At 43.0% G+C, this 18,168-nt stretch overlaps 2 protein-coding genes across 2 annotated transcripts; both read left to right on the top strand.

Annotated features, from left to right (window-relative positions):
- The first annotated feature begins 3,068 nt into the window (after nucleotides 1-3,068).
- rgra (retinal G protein coupled receptor a) lies at nucleotides 3,069-9,414 on the top strand. The gene is made up of 7 exons (XM_052079451.1): nucleotides 3,069-3,442; nucleotides 3,697-3,853; nucleotides 4,755-4,876; nucleotides 5,464-5,617; nucleotides 5,686-5,803; nucleotides 7,597-7,710; nucleotides 8,266-9,414. Exons 1-7 carry the CDS (start codon nucleotides 3,364-3,366, stop codon nucleotides 8,407-8,409), a joined length of 888 nt encoding a protein of 295 aa, XP_051935411.1. The 5' UTR covers nucleotides 3,069-3,363; the 3' UTR covers nucleotides 8,410-9,414.
- Nucleotides 9,415-15,532: 6,118 nt separating this feature from the next.
- On the top strand, nucleotides 15,533-17,791 carry slc18a3a (solute carrier family 18 member 3a). The gene has a single exon (XM_052079476.1). The coding sequence runs from the start codon at nucleotides 15,885-15,887 to the stop codon at nucleotides 17,454-17,456; it is 1,572 nt and encodes a 523-aa protein (XP_051935436.1). The 5' UTR covers nucleotides 15,533-15,884; the 3' UTR covers nucleotides 17,457-17,791.
- The last annotated feature ends 377 nt before the right edge of the window (nucleotides 17,792-18,168 follow it).

The following is an 18,168-nucleotide window of genomic DNA, read 5'->3' as shown; positions in this document are numbered from 1 at the left end:
AGCCTTCTGGCGGTAGTTCATATTAGCACAGCGAGCATTAAAGGTAAAAGAACGAGCCGAAGTTCGAACAGGACTTTTCAATTGTATGATGACCGAAGAACATGCTAGGCTAAAATTGGATAGGACAGGATAGGATAGGATAGGATAGTTTAGGACAGGACATGATACATAGGATAGGACAGGACATGAAGGATTGGATAGGATAGGATAGGATAGTTTAGGAACAGGACATGATACATAGGATAGGACAGGACATGAAGGATAGGATAGGATAGTTTAGGAACAGGACATGAAGGATTGGATAGGATAGGATAGGATAGGATAGGACAGGACAGGTCAGGACGGATAGGATAGGATAGTTTAGGAACAGGACATGAAGGATTGGATAGGATAGGACAGGACAGGATAGTTTAGGAACAGGACATGATATATAGGATAGGACAGGACATGAAGGATAGGATAGGATAGGATAGGATAGGATAGGACAGGACAGGTCAGGATGGATAGGATAGGATAGGATAGTTTAGGAACAGGACATGAAGGATTGGATAGGATAGGACAGGACAGGATAGTTTAGGAACAGGACATGATATATAGGATAGGACAGGACATGAAGGATAGGATAGGATAGTTTAGGAACAGGACATGAAGGATTGGATAGGATAGGATAGGATAGGATAGGATAGGATAGGATAGGATAGGATAGGATAGGATAGGATAGGATAGGATAGGATAGGACAGGACAGGACGGATAGGACAGGATAGTTTAGGAACAGGACATGATATATAGGATAGGACAGGACATGAAGGATAGGATAGGATAGGAACAGGACATGATACATAGGATAGGACAGGACATGAAGGATAGGATAGGATAGGATAGGATAGGAAAGGATAGGATAGGATAGGATAGGATAGGATAGGATAGGATAGGATAGGATAGGATAGGATAGGATGGAATTGGACGGTATAGGGCAGGACTATGATCAGATAGATGGGGCTGAACAGGAAACGTGACATTCTCACATTCATGAACTCATATTAACCCATAATCTACATTTGGATTAAAGTTTGACATCGCTTTTTTGGGTATTGTAAATCCATGTGAGTAATTATGCGTACCCCTCCGTGAGTCGTGAACGCCTCCCTGGTGAGGTGTTCCGGGCATGTCCCACCGGAAGGAGACCCCGAGGATAAGTATGCGTAGTGTTACTACTGCAAAAGCCTGCCTTGATCCTCTTAATCTCTTGGGCAATCGATTGTAGAATTAAACTCCAACATTCCATATAGCGCAAATCATTAATCTTTTTGCTGGATTCAAGTTGGGGTGGTAGACTCTATTTTGATGCAATGTCATTCTTACGATGGAGAAAAAAAAAGGTTGAAATAGTCTTCCACAAATAATGCCAAACGGAATAAATAGCTTGGTCGAGTCACAAATTGACTCCATTATTTTACTGCTCACTCTGACAGTCAGCCACGCCCACGGCATGAACCACTGCGTCTGCACTGCGACGCAGACGCACTAACCATTCGACTAACAGGTCAACCGTAAGGCAGTCGTTGCAATGTTGTAAATAAAGGAAGTAATGTCAATGTCAACGGCAATGTCGTTCGTCGGTAAAATTCACGTACGCGGTGCCAGGTCACGCTATTTTTAGCATATCCATCCTTTCATTTTCTATTTGCTTGTCTTCAAAGTCAAAGCAAGCCAGCCCGTTGCAGGGCACTTTTTGGCAAAGACCCGTTAAAGCTGACAAATGGAAACAATTCAGGATTTTTTTTGAAATTGACCTTTCACACGATTTCGGCACTTTCTCACCTACATTTCCCAATGTTGCTGATCTTATAATCCCGAGACTGAACACAACACAATGTCAGGTTTGTTAACCCTGCGAGCGTGAGGCACCAAAGGCTACGAATGATGACGTTGTCGCTACACCAAACATGACAAATCTGCACAGAAGGAATGGATTGGATGGTTTTTTTTCGTTTTTTTTCTTTCTTTTGTTTTTTGCACATTCGGTGTGATTATCCTAACGTTCATTCGGCTGAACGTTTGACGTTCTCACTCCCAGCAATTCTAATAGTTTGGGATTTTTTCATTCAAATTAGTTTTTATTTCATTGGGACTTTTTTTTCAATTTAATTGAATTATTTTTTTAGAGAGTGTTTGTCAATTTTAGGTTGTTTTTTTTTCTCGAAAATGCCTCATTTCATTTTGTGAGCTTTAGGATTAGATTTAGTTTTTTAATACTCTGAATATTTGTCCACTACGAGATTTTAAAAAAAGGTCATCAAGTATTGTGTAAAAAAGTCAAGTAAACTACAATTCTCAATCAACTGCTTGACCTTCCTTGTTCTGTACAGCCGTACAGTAATAATGAGAAAAACATTTCAAATAAATGTCAAAAGCTCATGTCCAAAATTAATTGCCACAGAGGGGCATTTTTCCTATAATTATAATGAATTAATTTATCCATCCATCCATTTTCTGAACCGCTTAATCCTCAATTCCATTTTTATTTCTAAGCATCATTGATTATTATTTAATGCAAAATTGTGACGTGAAGTTAGCTCGTTCGCTAGCTAAAAATGCCTCAAGTATACATCTTCCATTCCCGTGGCCCGCTGGCGTGGCTGCTTTAGAGTGCCTCATTGTCACGGTGAGTCAAAGTCTAATTTCTGTAACTTTTTCGTAACGTGACTGTTCATTTTGAGATTGAAAAAAAGCGACTACAGTTATCTTACTTGAAGAATAAAAACCGTCTCATCCTTTTGTGCCTTGTAAAAAAAAATTAAGTCACATCTGGAATGCATGACTCCCGGATGGGGAGGACGTGGAAGATTTTTATACAGTAAGTCGCTGGTGGATAAGAGAAGAATTCTCCACATTTTGTTGTCTTTATCGCCGTCTTGGCAGCTGAATGCGAGAATGGCGCAGTTCGCGGACACCTGTTGTGCGCATCTCTAGATTTCGAGGGCTCGGCGTTTGACATCGTCGTCTGCCTCCTTCCTCGGCATCCTCGCCGCCAGCCCGCGCGCACAAAAGGCTCGTTGTGTAACTAATTGAGAGGCTTTGCTGTCCGCGGCGGAGGGGCAAATACGCTTTAGACTAAAGAGTTGCGCGGTTTTAAGGCATTCCTGCGCGGATTGGGGCGACACGACGCGAGGAGGGTGGTGGCTTTACATAATCGACGGCGTGCTTTTCACGTGAAATGGCCCTTTAAAAAGCCAGCGCCCTCCAATCAGGCCGAGGCACCGGGTAAACAGTCGGACGGAGAGGAGGCGAGCGTGTGCGTGCGTGTGCGTGCGTTTGGCTTTTTGTGCGTGTGACAAGCTGTTGACAAGTCGGCTCCGAGGATGGTCTCGTCTTACCCTTTACCGGAGGGCTTCTCCGAGTTTGACGTCTTTTCTCTGGGATCGTGTCTGATGGTCGAGGGTGAGTCTTTTGCGCCTGGCAGACGGCCACGAAAAAGCCCCGTTGGCTGCTCACCCTCAGTGGGCGTGGGTGCGCGCTTGCGTGTCATCCATTTCTTCATACTCTGTAATTACCGTTCGGGTGTTTGTTTGTTTGTTTGTTTTCTTGCGTGCGCAATCATTCGTTACTATCCGACGACGCGCGGTCCCCGAGTGACAGTTGTCATCATTTCTGTGCCCCCCCCCCACCCTCCTGCGCCCCTCCACACTTCAAAGGTCTGATGGGCTTCTTCTTAAACGCGGTCACCATCGCCGCTTTCCTCAAAGTGAGGGAGCTGAGGACCCCCAGCAATTTCCTCGTGTTCAGTTTAGCCATGGCCGACATGGGCATCTCCATGAACGCCACCATTGCGGCTTTCTCCAGCTTCCTCAGGTGAGTTTCGCGGGCTTATCCCCACACACACTTGACGTCATCGCCCGTTTAGTCACGATTGTACTTTTCCAACTTTCGACAAAGAGGGCAACCTCAAAATAAACGTTTTACCATTGTCACAAACATTAAAATACAGGTGCTAGTATGGGTTTTATTCTTAAAGGGCATTTCATATTTTTTTTGTGGACAGTTTGAACGGCAGCGTAAGCTAGCTAAAAGCTAAAAGGGATTGGACACAAATGTTAAGTGAATGTTAGCGAATTAAACATTGCTTTGTCAGTCAGTTGACAACTTCAGCATAGCTATGGAAACACGCCGACACGAAAACAATTTCAATTTTGAATCAAACTTTTTATTTTATTTTATTACAGTGGACAGTTGAACATTCTGTGATCGGCATGTGCAGATTTAAGTATTTATTTATAACATGTAACCTAATTTAGTTTTTTCCCAAGATCTGTACGGATATATTTTTAAAAATATCAGGAAAATACATGACTTATTCATAACAACTAATGCCGTCTTGTTTTTCCGATAAAAAGCGAAACGTTATTTTTTTTTTAATGCCACACCTATATCTCCGAGATGTACTCTTATAGTTATACATACTCTTTTAGACATACTCTTTTAGTTCCAGACAAACATTAACTCTTGTTTTTTACGTGCAGCTACATCAACGGCTAGGAATTATTAATGGCCTATTACCGCATTATTTCCATGCTGTCATCGGGAGGCGGTCACCATGATCATGAGAGTGTAGATTATGGAGGGGGAGGTCTACGAGTCGTTCACCTGCCTTTCTCTTCCATTTAGTAAATAGTGAAAACATTCTCCCTCGGTTGCTAGCTGAGATAAGAGGTTGTGTAAAATGATGGACTGACATGGATAATATGTATTCCAGATACTGGCCGTACGGTTCGGAGGGATGTCAGACTCACGGATTTCAGGGTTTCGTGACGGCTCTCGCCAGCATCCACTTCATCGCCGCCATCGCCTGGGACAGATATCACCAGTACTGCACAAGTGAGTCACACTCTGGAAGAATACAGCCAGGAAATTATTGTTTCCACGTGGAACATAAACACGCACGCCAACCCTAAGGAAAGCAGTCCCAGTGCGGCCGGTGGTACGCCAAATTTTGACACCAAGTCCTAAAAAACAAATACTTGGCTTCCCTCATATCACCAAGTCACATGACACATAAAAGGGTAAATATATGAAAAAATAATTATAAAATAAAAATGCATGAAAGAAACGAGCAACTCAAATGATTAAATGCAAGGTATTATAGATTAAAGGTAAATACAACAGAACTGCACTTCACAAATGCAAGCTATTTGATTAAAAGCAGCAGTATTTTGGACCACCTGGAGACTTTTAATGGAGGACTGGCTGAAAGCCACTTTGACGTCACTTTGGAGGGTGGTTCAGGATGTAAACGGATGGATACATCTGCTCAATTATCATTCCACGAAAGAGACCTGCAAGAGGGGTGGGGGTCAGAGGGGCATACAGAACATCAAGGTCAAGAAAGTCACGGGCGCAATTTTGAGTCATCAATCCTCTCCGCACAACGGACAGAATCTACTCAGCAATCATGTCCTCCTCAGGGACAAAGCTGCAGTGGAGCAGCGCCATCACTCTGGTTATCTTCATCTGGCTCTTCACCGCCTTCTGGTCCGCCATGCCTCTCATCGGCTGGGGCGAGTACGACTACGAGCCCCTCAGGACCTGCTGCACTCTGGACTACAGCAAGGGCGACCGGTACTGACCCATATTTCTAATTTCGCGTTCTCGTGTTTGTGGTACTGACCTCCACTGCGTCCGCGTAGGAACTATGTCTCCTACTTGATCCCCATGAGCGTCTTCAACATGGCCATCCAGATCTTTGTTGTCATGTCCTCCTACCAGTCCATCGCACAGAAATTCAAGAAGACTGGAAACCCCAAGGTGAGTACAATGACAACCATTAACCAGGGTTAAAAATGTATTCATTGTGCTTTTGAGAGGAGATGGGATACACCCTGGAGTGGTTGCGAGTACACAAGCAATATTGTCTTGGGGCAAAAAGAGTCATTTAAATTGGAACAACATTAATACCTCCATTATTGACATTTATGGCAAGAATGTTTGTTAGCACAACAAAGCAAGCATGTCGTTTTCCCCAAAAATTATTTGCTGGGTTGTTTTACACTCATATCAAGGCACAATTCGTTCGGTAAAATGCGGGAAATGACAAATTTCACATCAGCAATATTGCCCTACTTAAAATGTATCAAAAATTGAAATTTTGAGTTCACTCAACTTTTGTTTTCACTGTGTAGAGGTGGTGAAATGAATTGATGAAATTGACAAATTTTCATGTAAAAATCAGCCGACAACTATTTTAATAATTGAGTACTTGTCCTCAGGGACGGCAGTTACTTCAGTGGACAGTTTATCATGTTAACAATTCTCAAACCCGACTCGTCCGACGTGACTCAGCGGGAGAAAACGCAGGAATTCAAAGACTAGTGCACGCATGCACACACATTCTTCCGGCGTGCCTCGTTGAGAGCCACAAAACACATTATGTAGGTCATCATCAACACATGACCCAGTGCTTCTGTTCGCAATGAGGACAGAAGCCCAAGTCCGACAATGCGCGTGCGAGGGGAGGAAAAAAACAAAACAAAAGCACGGCGCAAGCGTGCCGCGGCGTGTACCAGGGGGGTGATGGCCGTGTCAACCCGGTTAGTTGCCGTGAGCGATTTTCATCACATGAGGTTATTGCTCGCAGATCCAGATTTGTCCCGTTGGAGATACTTTTATTAAACGTTGCCTGGACATGTGGCCTATAAAATACTTTATATTGGCTGGAGGCGTAAACTTTGCAGCCTAGCTAGCAGGAAACTACATGTTTTAATCAAACCCTCTGCTTGGAATTCACTGACTATTGTCATAAAATGCAGTGTACCGTTACTAAGTAGAAATAGAAGGCTGGAGTGAATTCCTGGCATGGTGGATTACATGAAATGGAGTGAGGCTAATGAATTGGCAGTAGGATTTATGATCAAGCATAAAGAGAGATATTCTCAAGGGTTAATCCTGTACTCCCGCTTCTCATTAATATATTTTAGTCAGCAGATGACTGTGATGTCAGTACCACTTTTTGATAATATTGCCCTTCTGGATGTAATTATTTATTGTTGGCAACAAATAGTGAATTCTAGGTTATTGATTGTTTATTATTGATTCATAATAGTGTTATAATGAACTCTCTCGTTCTTTTTTCCAAGCAATTGATTCATGCAGTCAGGATCAGAGATGGCTGTCACACATTGTGCAAGGAGTATCTGCCCTAACACCAAACCCCTGACTATAACAGTTTAATGTTTCTGAAGGCTTTATAACACAGTTATAAACCATTTTGTGCAATTCAAACTTGGGAATCAGAATCAGCGAGGCAACAGCGACATAGGGCTAGAAATGCCAAATAGTGAACCTTTAATTTATAACCATTCATTTAAGATTTTTAAGGGCTTTCCAAAACCCTTTTTATTAGCCATTTAAAAATGCAGCATCCGAACGATAACAGTAACAGTGGGCAAAATAAAAATGGCTTGCCAAATAGTTACTTCACATAAGAATCTTGTTAATTGATAATTTTGTAAATTAATGCTTTGTAAAGGCTTTCGAAACCTGTACCTAATAATATGTCTTGTGTGAGGTTTGGTTCTAACTGGTGTTGTCACCTTTTGCAGTTCAACCCCAATACTCCCCTTAAGACCATGTTGCTGTGCTGGGGCCCCTACGGCCTTTTGGCCTTCTACGCCGCAGTGGAGAATGCCAACCTGGTCTCACCCAAGCTTAGGATGGTAAGAGCATCCACCCACTGCAATACTCACACTTTGTGAATTTATTTTGTCTTTGATACACTTTTTGTACAACTTACAGCAACAGTAAAACCCCAAAAATAGTTAAACTGAAGAAAAATGCAAGGGGTGTAACAATGTAATATGTTTATTACTAAAATAAATACTTAAAATAATGAATGAAAATATGGTTTTGGGGAAAACAGGACCATCTCGTGTAGTAGTACTTCCAACGGTGGAAGAAATTCCAATTGCAAATTAAAATGAGTATTCCTGTTGATTTGTATACCAACTCACAGAAAGTGTGTGATTCTATAGCTCACAGACAATTACTGAGAAACTGGGAGAAATATGGGATATGAGACGTTAGCTACTCATGGGTAGAAAGCTACAGGGTAAAGAGAAGGAATAAAGAATATTATTTCATCAGAGGCTCACTTGCGGAGTACCTCAAGGATCAATGATTGGTCCACAACTATTTATTACTTTACCTGAATGGGAATCGCAGAGTTACAGAATTTCAATTAATTCAAAACGGTGAACTCCTTTGCGCCACAGATGGCTCCCATCCTGGCCAAGACCTCCCCCACATTCAACGTCTTCCTGTACGCTTTGGGGAACGAGAACTACCGAGGAGGTATCTGGCAGTTCCTCACCGGGGAGAAGATTGAAGTGCCTCAAATTGACAACAAGTCCAAATAAACTTAACATTGCCAATGTTGCACAGTCAATTCGCTTGTGGTGCTGGTGGTTTTCTCTCGCACAGGTACAGAAGTGAAGGTGCTTTGTTTTATGTTGTGTGTGTAACTTGGTGTATGGGCCTGTGTGTGTCGTATCTGTAATGTGCAGTGTCCCTCATGTTCATTAGTAATTTTAGTTGTAAAACATCATCGATGGCGAACTGAATTCATTTATTTCTTTCTTTAAAAAAAAAAACTAAAGTGAAGACTTCATTTTGGGGTACTTCCTGGGTCACTTCCTGTTCATTTTGAGGCCCTTCCTGTTCAATTTGGGACACTGTCAGGTCACTTCTTACCAATCGGTACGCCATTCTCGTAAATCAATGAATCTTAAATTACGACTACAAAGTTGAAATATGATAGATGCAATATTCCATTTTATTATGAAAAAAGTAACATTTATCCATTATATTACTATGTTGTTATTCTAGTTTTAATTGGTGGATTTTCTTCATAAAAAATAAAGAAATCTATATAGCAGTGATACTTCCACACTTGATGAATCTTTGTCTAAATTGATGCTGCTAAATAAACCAGCACCGCACAATATTTCCTCTCTATTTTCGCAACGAGCCCCTTCGGGCGCATGCCGCATACGAGCGCCCACGCTCCGAAGGTCACGCTCGATCTGTGTGTAGAATTTGCAATAATCTCAGAAAATACAAGAAGACTTTTATTCCCTGGGTGCCCCCTTGCCCCCAGTATTCCCACCCCACCCCCGCCACAAATCAGAGATTAGTCAACAGCTACAGATTAGAACTCACATGCCTACAGACTCGCATAGAAGCTCAATAAGTTTCTATGTAACAACAAACACAATAGCGGACTATAGCATCATATTTTTTCAATATTTAACCCTTTGAGGGACAGCGGTTACTACAGTGGATGGTTTATCGCGTTATCAAGTTACGGGGTGCAGGAAAGGGTTAAAATATACAAAATTGTCAAATAAACACAGAACCCCCCCCCCCAAAAAAAGTTGAGTTGATTCCTTTTTGACCCAATTTTGGTTTTTTTATTTTCTTTTTTGTGGTATATCGGAGCCCAATTGGATGTGTTAACATCTGCCACCAACATTTTCAAAGAGTGTTACAACACATTAACTTTGATGTCCCTCCACAAAACTGTCAAAATGGCTTTTGTGTCTGCATCAAAACTACAATTCAATCCAATCTGCCGTTTGAAATATAACAAACACCAATTTGGGTAAAAGTAACCCAATCTGCTTAAAATCTACAGCGATCCAGCAACTGGGATCAGAAACACGTTTTTTTTTTTTTTTTTTTTTTTGTGGGGACCATGAAAATGAGGTGCAAGTCTTTGAGGGTTATAGTTCCACAACTTGAGTTCACAACTTGAGTTTGTAACACAGTACTGGGGCATGTGACATTACGGTTTCCATTGTACATCATTCGTAGCATCATATGTGTTCAGTCTGGCATAGTTTCTGCTCTCCAGATGAGAAATTCTTTTCCTCATGACGTTTTCTTTGTTCCTCCCTGATCTATGTTCTGTTTATAAAGCTGATTTAACCTGACAACAAATAAAGTGTCCTTTTTCCTTCGCAATCTCCCCCCATCCCCACCCACCGCCATGCTAACCACAATGAGAGACTCGCATTATGAAATTGCGACATGCGTGTAATTACAGTCAAGTGCAGGTCAGAGATAATAACACCCCCTAGTTGCGGCAGACATTGGGAAGACCCCCGGTTGGTGTTGCTAAGCAGATTAACTGTTGACAGCCTGTCGGAGTCATTATGTAATGACCTGCGCCATCGTTTTCATTCACTTGCTGTTGGTTTGGGAACTCTTTACATCAAGTAAGATCTCAATCAGCCGCTGCAACATGATGCGCCCTTTCAAAATTTACACTGTGCTTAAATCAAGGAAAATTACACACACGGCCGAACACATAAAAAGAATGAAATGAAATGCACCTTCAATTTATGCAATTACAGTGTAGGTTTGTGTCACTGATATAGGACAATTTCTGCCTTCCTCAGGAGCCCCCCTGTAGCCACCAGACAGCAACAGTGAGTATGGGGCCCGGTTGGGGGGGCTCCCAATAAAATGTCACTACAGTGCACTGATTTGTCATTGGTATGGGTCAATTTCTGCCATGTCAGCTTTCTGCTGGCTGTTAGCTAGCAGGAAAACATTGCGGTTTGTGCTAACGTACTATGCGTCAAGATGGTGATGTAAACCCACACGGATAAAATTGCAAGGTGACAAAAAAGTACTCTGTCGCGCGACTACAAAATATAGCTCGCTTGCTGCCTGCCCACCTAAATCAAGCACACCGCTTCAGGTAACACTCCCGCCCCCATACACTGAAGGTATATGCATCTCATCTCTGCGCGTAACAATTAAACTTGCCCATTAGGGAGGTGGGGTGGGGTAGGGTGGGGGGGGGGGGGAGACATTATTTGTCCATAAAAAAAAGAGTATTCTTACAGGATTAGTGTTTCTGTGTAATCTGGATTAAAGTGGGCCTGGCTGTGCGTCACTGCTCTTTAGAAATCACTCTTTTAATTCATTAAACCGCTCACGTTGAGCACCCGCGCCGCACTGTTCACACCAGACATTTTATGCACACACACAAATGCAAAAAAAAAAAAAAAACCACACACAAAAACGGACATTCACATAAAGCAAACGCACACACAATTTTATGCACACACAAGAATATAAAAAAGTCACAGTAAATGAACATGAAAACACACAAACGTGCAAAAACAGACACACACAAGCTGACAGACATCGATTCTCTCACAGACAAAGAAACACGCAAATAGAAATGTACACTCAATAACGCATAACCACGCATGCAAAAAAAAATTTTAAATTTGAAAAACCCAAAACGCCCACGGAAACAAAGTCAAACAAAACCAAACTCACACATACTCTACACGCACACCCATTCACACGCAAACATGCAAAAACGCAGAACGACACTAACAAACACATACACACACAAATACACAACATTAAAACAAAAAAAAAGATCCGGTCACAGATACACAAAACCAACAATGCACACACAGACACACACTAAGAAATGAAAAAAAAATGGACAAATGAACGCTTTTATCAGACTTTGACCAATCAGATACAACCTTAACTGGTCATTGCTATCCAATAGGAGGAAAAATGTATTCACTGGCATGACGAACACTAACACTGTATCCTTCCATTCCATTTTAGGCATCATCCCATTTGTTGATATCACCGATGCTTTGGGTGCAGTTACGGCAATGCAGACGTGAACTTGTTCACTAATTCTAAAAAAAATTGCGTCGAAATCTGCTGTAGCTAGAATGGAAAATATGTGGAAAACTCACCACCTGATATGATATGAATTTGCCTTTGTCCACACGGACATGCATCACTTTTGGATGGTGTGCTTGTTTACATGAAACCCACTTCCTATTTATACACGCGCACACACACACACACACACACACACACACACACACACACGGTTTTCATTGTGCAACCATTCATGTGCAGCCAGGGTTATTTCTGACGTTGGCATTTGACTGCGCTGGTTTGGGGGATTTCGACATTAATACTTTGGCCAGCGGACAAGATTACATGTCCATCTTGAATCTCCCGGGCTTACTTTCAAATCAGATCAGAGCAGAATTGCCACAAAACTACACACGGAAAATAATATTAAGTTGATCCTACCACAACTCAGAATTGGTCATGTGTGTGTGTGTGTGTGTGTGTGTGTGTGTGTGTGTGTGTGTGTGTGTGTGCGCGTGCATGCATAGACCCAATTGAACACTTCTTATTTAATAAGAAATTATTGCGCCAAAATTAATGGCGGCAAATCAAGATTTTTATATCAGACACAGCTCTTTCCCGTCTAATAAAAGCTCCTCCCCTCACATCTGCATAGCTCCTTGAGACCATGACTCCACAAGGTGACGACACAATACTACATTAAGATTAGACATGGCTATGGCCCTTCAAATAGAACAGGCCACTCCCACTTGAAACATAGTTTCTTGACATCATGATGCCACACAGTGGTGCAAAAGCACTTACTTTCTATTAGACAGGGCTATGGCCTAGCTACAAAAAGCGCCTCCCCTAACTTCAACATAGCACTGCTTTTTGATTACATCAGGATTTGGTTTGTCCAATAGAAAAGTACAGAAACTTGTGAGAAACAAGACTAAAAGTGAAATTACTGTTGCTGTACAATGAATAGACAGATAATTATTTCTACAGTGCATTTGTTAATGCAATATGGTTTTAAATGTAAAATGACTTCAAAATGACTTTTAAAAAATGTATTTGTGCATGTGTGCGCGCACATGTGTGTGGGTTGGTGTTGCTTAAGCCTTCCACTTACAGAATGCTCGCCAAGGGAAATAAATGTGATTATCGATGGTGACTGACGTAATAAGTCGTCTAAAAATAAAACTACAACATTTTGATCCCCTTATTTTGGATTGGATTCATTGGCTGGATTTAACGTGTCCGACGTCACACAAATACCCGAGAGGAAAGGACAACATAAGAGGCCACATTCATGTTGAATGAAAGGCGGCCGTGGCAAAGCGGTCAAACAGCTTAAAAACTGGTGTCCCTTACGTAAACGTGACTTATTTGTGCGTGTCTTTGTCATGTAAAAAGTATATTGGTGACACTAAAAAAAAAAAATTTAATAAGCAATTATCAACTCATTGGACAAACCAAATGCATATTTGCAACTATGTAGGAAGTGTGAAAAACATCCATTGAAGTTCATTCCCAAAGGTGACGATCAAATGTGAAGATTAGCATTCGAAAGTTAAACCAACTGGAACAGCTGAAATGTATTTGAGATTTTTAAGAGGTACTTTGTCTGCTGACTCCTGTTAAAATTTTGAATGTGGCTGGTTGATTCTCAACAGCCCAAAAGTAACTAAAGCAAAGCATGCAAAAATGTAAGGAAAAGCTTACTCGAGCTTATGAACTTGATGTGTTACTTGTGAACACAGTCCTCAAGTAACTAAAGACATAAGCAACTGTCACGAAGTAACTAAATGAGAACTGAAGAAAGCCAAATTGAGAGAGAAAGCCTACTAGAACATCTTAACATAATTTAAGGTTAATCACAGGTACTTTAGGTGGCCGGTATATGCTGATTTGATTCCATTTAAGGCAGAATATGAATGGTGAAAAACATTATTACAAGTGATTCTAATGAAATAAAAGTGTTAGACACAAATACAGCATTACTATGGAGTTTTTTTTAAAGGGAACAGCATTTTAATGTAACCAAAATGTAATTTATGTGGTTTAAATGTTTTATGTCTGGCTGTACTGAAAGCGGTGTGCAGGCATAATTGTTCAGAAAGAAACAATTAAGGGAAAGGGCGGACCTCTGCTGGCCCATATTAAATATTGCACACAGTGACAAATTTGCTCGAGTCACACTTAAGGAATAATACATTATTGCCGCACGTTTTAACTATAGTTTTAAAATAAGAATCTTGATGTCGAAGTTTCATTTCGTAAACATGTCAAGAAGGATTCTTGTTTACCACGTTTTCGAGGGAGGGAAAAAAGAAGTCGATCATTTCCTTTTGTGTCCACTAGATGTCAGTGTCCCCCACACTTCACTCAAGAGCCGAAGTAAACGCAGCAAAGCAAGACTTCACGAATGTAAACTACTCTACATATTGCTTATATATTAGAGACCCCCTCTAAAATTACCAGGAAAACGTCCATTTACATTTATTATTTTGTTTAATGTAGATATTGTATGAGTTGGTCATTTCATTGTTCATTATTCTCTGTCTCTGGCATAGATAGAAGAACAAGCTTCTACGGTACAGTGGGTTGAAATTATTGCTCTTTGGAAATGTGTTCAATTTCACTGAATTCGTCCGAAAGTGATTTCGATACTAACAACAAATAACTTTAGTCTTCTATATCTGCCCATCGAAAGAAAGAACAATTAATACCGTTCCACTAGATGGCAGTAGAGTTAATTTCAATCGTTGCCATTCATACAACAAAAAACAAAACGTTTTGTGTTCGATGAAGTACATTTGTGAGTATACCGAGACCAGATAATCACTTCGATATTGATACTACTAATGTCATTTTTGTTTGCTGGCATGCCGTGAGAGTCTTCTAATTGACAATGGGAAGTTGGGATACGACGCATCGGATGACAGTGTTTCACAAATGCAGTGTACTTTGCTGATGCACCAAGGCACCTCTAGATGGCGCGAAAATACCAAAAATGATTAACCTTCATAGTGCATGTATATTAGTTGGGTGGCTATCAGTAGGGGTTGATGCTATTCAGTATCATACTTAAAATGTCATCACTTGGAATGATGTAGGTCAACACCATTCTTGCGGGGGGGGGTGTTGTTAAATATCACAAGTTATAATTTCTTCAAGGACAAATTCACCAATGAATGACCGACAATCGAGATGATTGGGTTTTTATGGTTAAGCTCAGACAATGTGAAAACCGTCTCAATTAATTTCCCGTCATATGATTACGCATTTTTTTTCCGCTGCATTTCTTTATGACAATACACAAAGTCTTACCTATTCGGTTTCTATATCTGTCATTGTGGTCTTACAGTTTTATGTGTCTCACTGTGCTATTTGAGACTTTATCGATTGTTCAAATTGCTGGTGGTCGAGTGGGGGCTGTAATATCTTTTAGATGTTTTTTTTCCCTTTTCAAATTTGTTTCTGTTTTTCCAACTAAATGAAAAGAACAAATAAATCGACAAAGAAACACGAAGAAGACACATTTGATTTGCTTTAGTGGGAGACCAAAAAAAAAACTGCAGATGCTAAATCTAAATCAGAAACGTGCGTTTTAAAGCAACCAAGTGAATTCTAAAATATAATCATAATGAATAAACAGTTCTTGGGCAAATATTTTTTTGATAATTCAGTGCTTCCGGGTAGTATTTAGCACCCATTCTTAATAGTTCTCGATCAAGCACCAAATACTGGAATAAAAACCTCGATGAAGCTCTGAAGAACCACATTTGTGTCCAAAGTGGAACCAGGGGGAAGCACCTCTATGATTATTTAAAATGATTTATGATTATTAAAAATTTTGCGTGGCTCTGCGTGGGGAGCAACGTGCGCGCGTGTTTAATTGGCATAAAAGGATCGTGCGTCACCGACTTTCGCTTCTCAAGATGGGAGGGGACGCCAAGTGGAGCCTTCACCCGCGGGAGTCAACAAGCTTCGCAGTCTACAAAGGGAACCCGCTCGCCGTCAAGCGATGACTGCAAACCAGTGAGTGACGAGGAGGAAAAAAAATCTGCGGGGAGGAAGAAGAGGATGGCGAGAACGGGGACAGAGAAGAAGTTCCCTGCTGAGACGCAAAAAAGAAACCTGTAAGTAAAGAGTTTCGATTCTCCGTTGACTGCTCACTTTGAAAGTAAAGAAATAAAGGATGGAGCCCGAGGCAAGTACGGGACGCGCTTCCAATTTGGCGCAAGTGGCCGCCTCCAAACTCTCCCAGATGGGGGACAGAACTAAGCAGCTGGGCACCGCCATGCAAGAGCCGGCTCGGCAGAACCGCATCATCCTGGTCATCGTGTGCGTGGTTCTGCTTCTGGACAACATGCTCTACATGGTCATCGTGCCCATCATCCCGGACTACCTGCACGAGCTGCAGGAGGCGGCGGAGCACGCGCCGGTCCCGCCGTCTCCGACGCGCGGCAACTCCAGCAACGGCACCTTCGCGCACCGGCGCACCCCCGCCGGGGACAACTTCGACGTGCAAATCGGCGTGCTGTTCGCCTCCAAAGCCATTGTGCAGCTTCTCGTCAACCCCCTGAGCGGCACCTTCATCGACCGGGTGGGCTACGACATCCCGCTGGTGATCGGGCTGAGCATCATGTTCCTGTCCACGCTCATGTTCGCCTTGGCGCAGAACTACGCCTCGCTGTTCGTGGCGCGCAGCATGCAGGGCATCGGCTCGGCTTTCGCCGACACGTCGGGCATCGCGCTCATCGCCGACCGCTACACGGAGGAGGCGGAGCGCAGCAGGTCTCTGGGCATCGCGCTGGCTTTCATCTCCTTCGGGAGCTTGGTGGCGCCCCCCTTCGGCGGGGTTCTGTACCAGTTCGCCGGCAAGCGGGTGCCCTTCCTCATCCTGGCCGCCGTGTGCCTGGCGGACGGGGTCATGTGCCTGGTGGTTCTCAAGCCCTTTTCCAACCGGGAGCGGGCCAACATGCCGGTGGGCACCCCCATCTACCGGCTGATGATGGACCCGTACATCGCGGTGGTGGCCGGGGCGCTGACCATCTGCAATATCCCGCTGGCCTTCCTGGAGCCCACCATCGCCAACTGGATGGAGGAGACCATGCACTCCAGCCAGTGGGAGATCGGCATGACGTGGTTCCCCGCCTTCTTCCCGCACGTGCTGGGGGTCTTCCTGACCGTCAAGTTAGCCGCCAAGTACCCACACCTGCAGTGGTTCTACGGCGCCATCGGCATGGTGTTCATCGGGGCCAGCTCCTGCACGGTGCCGGCGTGCAAGAACTTCGGCCAGCTGATGATCCCGCTGTGCGGGATCTGTTTCGGCATCGCCTTCGTGGACACGGCGCTGTTGCCCACGCTGGGCTTCCTGGTGGACGTGCGCTACGTGTCCGTGTACGGCAGCGTGTACGCCATCGCCGATATCTCCTACTGCGTGGCCTACGCCATGGGGCCCGTGGTCGCCGGCAAGATCGTGCACGACCTGGGCTTCGTGCAGCTCAACTTGGGCATGGGCCTGGCTAACGTGCTGTACGCGCCCGCCCTGCTGCTGCTGAAGAACGTGGCGCAGATGAGGCCCTCGCACTCTGAGAGGAACATGCTGCTGGAGGACGGCGCCACGGGGCTCTACGCCTCCATCAAGATGGAGCAGCAGGAGAAGAAGAGGAAAGGTCTGTGCGCCACCATGGAGGAGAACGGCATAGAGACTTTCGTGCGCCGATCTTTCTCCGAGGAGGAGTCCTCGGGTGGGGAGTGCGCGTGAAGGGGAAGGGACGCTCAAGAAACGCTCGCTATTTGCGGCTGATAGCGACCGAGGACGACGAGCCCGTCTGCGAGCTCTTAAAATATCGATTTGGGGAATTGCTTGCATATTTGGTTCGCGAACCGTTGACCACGACGACAACGTCCTAAAACGACTTAGCTCTCAAAGTAACGCCATCATGACCAGAACATTTAGGCAAGCATAGCGCTACTCTAGAACACAGGGGAAAATGCACTTCAATTCAAATTTGTTAAGTTTAAAATGCAAACGTACTGAACTTCAAAGTTTAATAAACCGAGCTGCGCTGAAATGGATTGAGAAAAAAAAGAAGAAAAAAGTTGTAGTCTTTGATCTTTAATTAAGTGATTCTTTGCATACCACTAGAGGGAGCCAGTGTACCACTTAGCGAATCACTGACCTGTTCAAATCAGGGTTGTCCAGTTAATTTTATTAGCTTAATTAATTATGATTATTTTTTTTTTAAATCAATGTAAAAACAGTGAAACCCTGCAAATTTGCCGTTTAGATTTCGCAAATTTGCATTTTATTTTTTTTAAACTGACTTTGACTGTTTTTGTGCTGAATATTTAAGTTTTGCTTCTTGGTGCTCAGAAACGATATTGAGATCAGTCGAGAAGCTTCACTCAGACATAAGTGGTTCTTGGCCGCCACCTTGTGGCATCTTGGTGCCAAGGAACTTTGTTGAAATGAG

Source organism: Hippocampus zosterae, chromosome 11 (assembly GCF_025434085.1).
Source record: "Hippocampus zosterae strain Florida chromosome 11, ASM2543408v3, whole genome shotgun sequence".
Lineage (NCBI taxonomy): Eukaryota > Metazoa > Chordata > Actinopteri > Syngnathiformes > Syngnathidae > Hippocampus > Hippocampus zosterae.
This window is presented reverse-complemented; position numbering and strand designations above follow the sequence as displayed.

Bases quoted from the DNA above. Each gene is read 5' to 3' on its own strand.
- rgra (XM_052079451.1), top strand. From the start codon at position 3,364: ATGGTCTCGTCTTACCCTTTACCGGAGGGCTTCTCCGAGTTTGACGTC. The intron at 3,443-3,696 runs GTGAGTCTTTTG...CACACTTCAAAG, and splicing joins ATCGTGTCTGATGGTCGAGG to GTCTGATGGGCTTCTTCTTA. The intron at 5,618-5,685 runs GTACTGACCCAT...GCGTCCGCGTAG, and splicing joins GACTACAGCAAGGGCGACCG to GAACTATGTCTCCTACTTGA.
- slc18a3a (XM_052079476.1), top strand. From the start codon at position 15,885: ATGGAGCCCGAGGCAAGTACGGGACGCGCTTCCAATTTGGCGCAAGTG.